Source organism: Nematolebias whitei, chromosome 7, assembly GCF_014905685.2.
Source record: "Nematolebias whitei isolate Nwh7 chromosome 7, NemWhi1, whole genome shotgun sequence".
Lineage (NCBI taxonomy): Eukaryota > Metazoa > Chordata > Actinopteri > Cyprinodontiformes > Rivulidae > Nematolebias > Nematolebias whitei.
Window position 1 is genome coordinate 39,192,939 of NC_056504.1, and position 9,208 is coordinate 39,202,146.

General features: G+C 38.9%; 1 protein-coding gene across 1 annotated transcript in view; it reads left to right on the plus strand.

Annotated features, from left to right (window-relative positions):
• Nucleotides 1-9,208, plus strand: part of cacna2d3 (calcium channel, voltage dependent, alpha2/delta subunit 3) — a 51,483-nt gene that overhangs the window by 26,656 nt on the left and 15,619 nt on the right. Inside the window, exons 12-15 of the mRNA XM_037679854.1 lie at nucleotides 773-886; nucleotides 1,819-1,897; nucleotides 5,565-5,698; nucleotides 6,067-6,084. Of these exons, the coding sequence (XP_037535782.1) occupies nucleotides 773-886; nucleotides 1,819-1,897; nucleotides 5,565-5,698; nucleotides 6,067-6,084 (345 nt within the window). The remainder of the gene's footprint in view (nucleotides 1-772; nucleotides 887-1,818; nucleotides 1,898-5,564; nucleotides 5,699-6,066; nucleotides 6,085-9,208) is intronic.

Sequence of the window (9,208 nt, forward strand, 5' to 3'; positions counted from 1 at the left end):
CAGTATATTACTTTTTCGTGCAGCAACATTTTATTAATTTATATTTATTTAAGTGTATAGAAAAAAGAACAAACTGTTCTGCAAATACAAAATTACACTTTCTTTTATAGAAAAAGTTGATTTGTTTCAGTTTTTCTCATATTTGTAGAAAATATGCAGTTCATTTAGAAATAAAGCATAAAGTCACTCTAACATCTTAAACATTGTGAATATAAAAACTGACCAATTTATTAGATATTGAAGACATAAGTGTTCTCAAATAAAAGGCCGTAATCTTCATATTCTTCAACTGCCACCAGGTTTTTATTTGATGAAAATCTTTATTTCTATTCCTCTGCTTGTTAGTGACAGGCCATATTTTGATGCTTTTAAGTTTATTCATGTTCTATTGATGCACAAAACCATTTTAAGATTTTACTGTATTTGGCCTCTTGCACAGTTTGGTGTGTTTTCTAACAACAAAGTGTTTTTGTGAGTGAAGGACCTCCAAATGATCCTTGTCCTGTGCGATTTAAGAGCAGATGAGCTCAGCAGGATTTGTCCTGTGATTTTGTCACCGAGTCCTTTGGCTCCACATTTACACTGTTACAGGTCAATAAAGCACTTAATTACTGCACTGCATCTTCAGAATAAAGCGCGCCACATTGCTCAGGATGACTTCAACACAACGTGTCGGCTATTGTCTGAGACCTTTCAAACATGAAGACTTTTTTTTCTGCACTGTGTACAGAATATCATCCATATTATGAGTGGATTATTTTTCTTCCTGCAGTTTAATCAGACAGGGCATGGCAGTGTGTGCAGCCAGGCCATCATGCTTGTCACTGATGGAGCAACTGAAATGTACGATGATGTTTTTGAGAAGTACAACTGGCCGGAAAGAAAAGTGAGTTTTGACCTCCTTTTTTTATGGTTCACACTTTGTGTGATTTACGTTGAACTTTTTGCTTGCACTGCGGTTTTCCTGCATCAAGGCTAGAGATGCATTTTAATCCACCTCCTGTTTGATGTTGTGAGCAATTGGATTCTTATTCCATTAATACTTAGTCATGTAAAAAGTGTGAGCTTTTTGTCCAGGTGTTGGTGTATTGCAACTCAATTTTATCCCTCAGTGGGAATAAAACATTGGAAATTAAAAGCTTTCAAAAGCTATGCATGTTTAAATTTTAAATCTGCAAGGCTCTACTCCCCCTACCCCACTCCTGTGCCCTCCCCGCAATTGATCCCAGCTCACCGTTGACTTTAAAATCCTTTGTCTGACCACAGTTGTTATATCTAAATGCAATTGAAAATAAATTAACAACTGTGCTGTTCACAGAGCAATAAAAGCAACAGCCCGAGGGCTTTTGTTCAGTCCTATTGGACATATGTGTGTTGGCAGAGGGTTTGGCAAAGCACAAGGCAGTGTTTGGCACCCCAACCCCCCACCCACTCGGTCCACACACACCCTCAGGGCTGCTATATGGCAGCCATTCAGTGCTTTCTATATGCTTTATGCTTAGCAAAGCATCTGGAGGCAATGAGCCGTGCAGGTCTGGCAAAGTGTCACACAGTGTTCTCCAAAGGGACAGTTGCACATGCCCTCATCCCCAGACCCCAACGAAAGCACATTTATTCATTTTACTGCAAAATGCACAAAACAAAAGTACAAAAAAACAACAAATGTACAAAAGTTTATAGCTGCTCTTAAACGTTAAGTGGACCTTTACGTTTCTTTTTGCTCTGAAGCCAAACAGATGAAGCAAAGCGAAGCGGCCTCACTTCATATGCTTTTTGTTTTTTAGGTCTTTAAAATGTTGTCATCTGTTCTTTGCACAGGTGCGCATATTCCCCTACCTGATTGGACGAGAATCTGCCTTTGCCGATAACCTCAAATGGATGGCTTGTGCCAACAAAGGTTGGAGACTTTTCTGATAAACTTTTTCAATGAATGGAAACGTTTCAATGCTTCTCTGCATTCATATGCACGGAGGTCTGTGGGGTTCGGTTGTGTACGTCTATTTTGTGTGTATTTGTGTGCGTGCTCGCTCAAACTCCCTCCGCCAAGAGGCAATGAAGTGTCACTTGAGGGTGTGAGGGCGGGGGGTGAGGGGTTCGGAGGTCAATCCGCTCTAATCCCTCTTCCTGTCAGTGTCTACCTCGTGGCTGCTCACAGCTGATGGCTCCCACGTGTCAGCGCTTCGGATGAGTGCTCTTTGAAAAGGAAAGTCACGGGCAGGAAAACTGATCGCACAGGGATTGTAGAATGACAAGCCCCAAATCTCCTCCCCCACCATGAAATAACCTTACATGTCCAATGTGAAACATTAAGATCTGTGGGAGCTGACTCCAAGGCAAGGATCTCTGTGCTGCTGTAAAACCTGAAGCACATTTCAGGATATTTGCCAGAAACTTCAGCGTTTCGGACAAAAACAAAATACATATTTGACCGCACAGATTAGAGGAACTCTAGAACTGAATATCTAAAAAGTGCTCCACAAATATTGACACCAGCCTGGGATTATTTACTGATGATCCAATTTTACAAATAATAAAAAAAAATGCAAATCTCATTCTGCACTTAAGTAACTTAATAAACAACTAACATATATGAACACTGATTTCATGGTCTTTGCTTGTTTGTTTGTTGGAAACAGCAGTGGCATTAGAGAACATTTAAAAAAAGAAAAGCTTTAGCATTAACTCAGAGTCAACCAGTGGTGGGATGTAAATAAGCACAAATACTTCGTTACTGTATTTAAGTACATTTTTCATGTATTTTTACTGCACTTAAGTAGAGTTAAATGTGGATATTTTCTACTTTGTACTTTTACTCCACTACATTTTACATTAAGTATATGTACTTTCTACTACATTTCTATAATGTGTTACGTTACAAGTTACATTCACATTGCATTTTTTTATTTGTTCGTTCGTTTTAAAGTGACCAATGGCGAGAGGGGAGTTGGTCCATTGAGTCACTGCAAAGTGAGCAGGTAACGTTAAACCCATCTTCAAGAAGAGCTGGGCCAATGACTTATATTCTAGTATATACAGTACATCATTAAGCTGGGTGCACCCACAGCACCACTAACACACCCAAAATTGATACCACCGTGGAGAGTCAGCCAGAAGATATGTCCTATGGCCTTATTGAAAGATTATTGAAAGATTATTCAGTACAACAGGACAGATTCTCTCTCCCAAAAGAGCCAGACTGGACTCAAAAAACTTTGGAAAAACAACTTCTGAACTTGAACAATGAATTCTTGCTGCAATATTAAAATGTGTCAGTTCATGTGATATTAGGACAGGAGACAAGAAATGTCTCCAAATGGCTCGACACTCAGGTCCAAGTTTTGAAAACGGTGTCAGGAGTTAAAGTACTGTTCGCTATTGACCCATTACAAGTGTGACTAGACAGTATTTTAACTAGAGTTAATGAGTAACTGGAATTGAAATGATCAGAGCCTAGTCCTTTGTTAGGTCTAATGCTCCTTTTTTCAGGCAGACATATTTTACTTTAATGTGTTTACTGCTCTTAAAAAGACACATTGGTTTTGATTTGTGTTAAATAAAAACTTTCAAAGGTATAATTATTCCTCTTTCTTATTTTGTTTAATGGCATTTCACTCTGCATGTCATCCCTGAAATTCTGATGCACAGAATTACAAGTCCAAGTGTGAACTGTGTCACACAACAAAAGCATACATTATCTGCAGCACTGTTCATTAAAGTGTCACAAGATTAGTAATGTATTACAGAAAATATAAATACAGTAGACACACTTAATGATATTGTAGACCATTGCATTACGTAATACATTCAGCAAGTACTTTTACTTTTTATACTTTAAGTATTTTTAAAAGCAAGTAATTATTTACTTTTACTTAAGTAAAAATGTTGGTACTTCTACTTTTACTAGAGCACATTTCTGTCTGTTTATTTGTACTTTTACTTAAGTACAGTGTTTGGGTACTTTCTCCACCACTGGAGTCAACCCTGTTTGTTTTTTACTAGTATACTTCATGAACTGCTGGACGGGCTTTGATGAGACTTTCAGAAAGTTATGGGATTAATAAAATTCTCTAAATCTGAATTAAAACCTGAAAATTCAAGATGTCTGACAGAGCTAATCACCGACTAGCCAACACTAAATACATACAATATAATACAGTTCATTTTAGATTGTGCTAATATTCGATGTGGTAGTAGTTGAGAGCCATCCATAACACATACTCTGAACAAACATCTTACAATATTTCATAGGTACCTAATTGTGGCTGCTAGTGTTTACCCCACCTGGAGAAGCAGGATGTGGGAGGAGCGGGTGAGGAGCTGGATTTGTATTCAGTTAGGGAGAGAGGAGGGGCCCCGTGGGTGAAAGAGAAAACACCAGGCAGATTTTCAAGTTTAACACTATATAGTTTATATCGATATATAGTAGTCCCTTGTTTATCGCGGGGGATCTGTACCCCGCAGCCCCACGATAAGTGAAAAGCCATGAAGTAGGAATAGTAGTACAAGTAGTCAGTAGTAGTTTTATTTTAGTATATATATATATATATACATAAAGGCATTTTAAACCCTTCCCACACTCTTGCAATACTCTAAACAATGTTTCTAAACTCTAAATGCTCTAAAAGAGCACAGAATATCCTGATTTCAGGTCCCTGCCTCGGCTACTCTCAGCCACATGCAAGCGCTCTTGGCCACGCCCACTTCACCTCTCTGCACGGAGATCAGCTGATCAGCTGCAGAAGCTTATCCTGCTATGTGGGCTGCACAAAGATGCAGCAGTTATTAAAATAATTGAAAATAATTTATTTTAAATAAAAATTCCATGCCAGTTGTGCGGCTCATCCATCAATCAGCCAATTGTGTGTCATGACCAGTCTTATATTGGAAAACCGCAATAGAGCGCGTCCGCGATAAACGAACTGCGAAGTAGCGAGGGACTACTGTAGTCTCATCTTATATCATGTATGAAACTATCTCGATATTGTTAAAATATCAAGGTATCGCCCAGCCCTTATAAATATATATGTATATGTTTATATACTTTTTAATTGTAACTTGTCATTTTAAATATAATAAAATAAAATTTGTTTTTAACCAAAGTTGTTGCTAATTTTGACAAATTCAGCTGATGTTGGTCTCAGGTCTCTCTTGTAAATGAGTCCCCGAGGCTCAATGGGATTAACTTGTATAAATACAGGTTGAATGAACGAACAAGAGATTCAATGTTTGACCAAACGGCTCCATGTTTGTTATCAACATAAGATGATCTTGGTCTAAAAGTGAAGTGAAAGGCATGTGATGTGCATTCCTTGAGGAATGCTATCCTTTAATTTATTATTGATGTCATTTTTATGGGCAAACGAGAAGAGCTTGTGAGCTGTATATGACCCACCGGACACCAGTTGATTATCTCAAGACTAAGTTTTAGTGTTTTTAACAGATTTTGAGCACAGCTTTACTCTAAGTTGGTCCAGATTAATGCCTTCCTCAACTGTCAACGTTTTGCCAGCTCCTGTGTTAAAGTAGCAGACCATTTATAATAAACTAAGTGTGTTTTATTGCAGGGTATTTTAGTCAGATCTCCACTTTAGCTGATGTTCAGGAGAACGTGATGAGGTACCTTCATGTCATGAGCCGTCCAAAGGTCATCGATCACGAGCACGACACAGTCTGGACCGAGGCTTATGTGGACAGTGCTGTGAGTACATCACGCTGCAAACTGTTTAAAGATGAGGCTTCATTCTTCACATATATTAATAATTAGTGTACTTGCATGCTTGACAAGCCAGCAGAGATCTGTTACAGTAAGTCTGTTCAGATAAAGTCAGAGGTTTTTGTTCGTAGTGTTGCTTGTGCCGTAAAGTCGGCAGTCGTGCAGATCTGCTCTCTCATCATTATTCTTTATGCTCCCTTTAATGATTTCTGATTATGAGCTTCATTAATCTGCATGCCCCCCCTCCCCCCACCCCCTTTCATGTATGCATCTGTTCTCACGACGCCAAAGCAAAGTACTTGACTTTAATTCACTGACAATTCAATCTTTATGTGTCCTTTCCTCCCTGTCAGCTTACTCACGCTCATAAGGTAAATATTTCATCAGCATGTTTCGTTTGATTAAAGGCCCGCTGCAGACAGTTCTGAAGCACTGGAGGACCAGAGATGGGATTTTGTTCAGAGGAAAAAGGTTTTTCTCACATATTTAGGATCTATGGACTATACTGTATGAAACAGAAGCGACTTGAGTGGGGGGGGTTAAATTTAATAATAGCTGTCGTGTTATTTCCCAGGAAGTTTTAAAGTGTTAGGAGGTTCTGAGGCAGGAACAGCGAAAAGGCATTCATTGTGTTTCACTCCTGTTTGGAGACAATCTACACAATAAAACGCATGCACACACACGCACACACAAAAGGTTTTGGGAGATTGTCCTCTGAAGTGTGTGCTCTTGTATCTCAGCCCCAGACACACCATTCATCATTCTGTGGATCATTGCACTTTATCTTCTAAAGCCCATAATAAAACTGACATTGGAGAGGAGACCAAGAAGGAGGAGGAGGAAGAGGAGGATGGGGAGGAGGGTGGGGGGCAGTAGCCATAGGTTTACATGTTAGTGGAGACTAAAGCAGCCCAGGTTTTTACCTTTGTGTGTAATGATGAATTTAAGGGCCCTCCATTCTTCATGTTGTCAAGCCTGCTTGTACACACAGCTGTTCACAGTGGTTTGACTTCATGCACACACACACACACACACAGGTGAACATCATCCACACACTCAGACTCACACACAGGTGAACATCATCCACACACTCAGACTCACACACAGGTGAACGCAGGTACTCAGCTGTATCGACTCACAAGGTGAAGGAACAACAGATTCTCTTTACTGATGTTTTAGTGCTTTTTTTATTTCAGCTTTATTCTGATGAGAACTCATGCTTTAAGAGCTTTCTTCAGGGTCATATCGTATTCATGGTTTTTACTATAAATCCTTCTTTAGGTTCTGATTTCATTATATTTAACGCAGGGCCGGCCCAAGCCTCCATGGAGCCCTAAGTGAAATTTGGTTTGGGGCCCTCTATTTTAGCTAATAATGTGGATTACTGCAATCAACAGTCAGCTGATCAGATCATTCACCCACCTAACATAAATTCATTGCAATTCTGATAGACCTGTTTACATTATCCTATGTGTATAGTGGTACTGAAATTAATAAATACATTTTTAAAACACCAGTATGCAATATTTTTTATAGAAAAAGTTCCATCTGGTTTATTATCATTGGTTCCAGTAATATTCAAAATAATTTGTAATGCAAAATCCACAACAAACAACAGATAAAATAAGTTGGATGCATAAAAAATAACTTAAATTGTGCAAAAACAGATAAAAGAAAATATAAAATATCAAGGAAATACTTAAATAATGTAAATGGACAATGAAACCACGTCAAATGGTTTAAATAAAGAAATTTAAAGTTGAATAATTAGTTCTTAAAACTATGTAAATGTACGCAACAATTTGCAAAAGCTGAACTTAAAATATTAAATAGAATCACATAGAAATCATTACTAAAAAAAAACTATTGCACTTAGGGGGGGCCCTAGTGGCCCCGGGGCTCTAAGCAGCCCTTTAGTTTGCTTATGCCCTGATTTAACGCAAGAAACAAATTCTCTTTTGTTTTGTAGAAACCTCTTTTTTATGTGTGATAAAAATAACTCAATATTTTGTTCATTTTATTGACGAGTCCTGAAGCTCTTTATTTTCCTCCCAACCTAAACATTCAGTGTGTGTGAAAAAAATCTTAATGCCTGCCTGCTATTTGCACTTCAGGGAGGGGAAATCATATATAAACAACAAAAAGGTTAAATCATGTCATCTGGACCAGAAATCAAATATAGTGTTCGTGAAACTCCTTCCTCAGGACTCAGTGCTTGTTTGTCCTCTGTGGGCTGCTGGTGAATTATTGCAGTACAGGATGATGGAGTGGTAAGAAGTCAGACTTGCTGTGTTTTTCAGATACAATCATCTTGTTCTTTAAGGTAATAAAATCAAAATGATTGTCAACAAAAGAAACAGATGTTTGATCGCATTTAATGGAAAGAACGCAGGCTGCCCTGCTGTTTGAAGCTCTCTGTGTGACGACGTTTTTTGGAAAATCTGCTTTAAGGAAACATCTTAAAGGAAGAGAGGACTTGTAAATAGTTTTTACATCAGGAATGACATTGTACGAATTGGACATTTTTCATTGAGTAAATCAGGAATCAACTTATGTAGATTCTTTGTAAAAGAAATAATTAAAGGCAAAATATATATATCAGAGTCAGAGTCAGAGTTTCTTTATTGTCATTCGCACCTCATGTGGTACATGTGGTGGAGCGAAATTATGTACACAGGGTCCCAGTTACATCCAACAATAAAATGTCTAAGAAAAACAGTAATAACATCTAAGATATGAACTAAGAAAAACATCAACTAAATATACACTAAGCACTCATAACATAAAACATTGAACATCAGCACAAACATGAACATGAGTCTGTGTGAGCGGATGTGCACGCATGAACACATCAACATTGAAACAGATCAGCAGCAACATGATATGGTTTTTCACAGTGATTATTCTGGTTAGAGATTCATGAGTCTAACAGCCTCAGGGTAGAAGCTGTTCCTCAGTCTAGTGGTTCTACACTTAATGCTCCTTAACCTCCTTCCTGAGGGGAGTGGGGCAAAAAGTGTGTGTGCTGGGTGAGTGGGGTCCTTCATGATGCAGGTGGCCCTCTTCCTGCATCTGGAGGTGTAGATGTCTGTGATGGTGGGGAGACTGATTCCAACAGATTTCTGTGCAGCCTTCACCACTCTCTGCAAAGCTTTTCTTTCTGCAGCTGTGCAGCCTCCATGCCACACATTGATGCTCGAGCACAGGATGCTCTCCACTGCACACCTGTAGAAGGAGGTGAGGACTGAGCTTCCCAGACCAGCTCGCCTCAGCCGTCTGAGGAAGTAGAGTCTCTGATGAGCTTTCTTGATCAGGCTGGTGGTGTTGTTGCTCCAGCTGAGGTTGTCATTCATGTGTACACCCAAGTACTTGTAGCTGGAGACCACTTCCACCGCAGATCCTCTTATGTTCAGGGGGGTGTAGGTGTTTTTGTTCCTTCTGAAGTCCACAATCATCTCCTTTGTCTTCTTCACATTGATGTGAAGGTTATTCTCT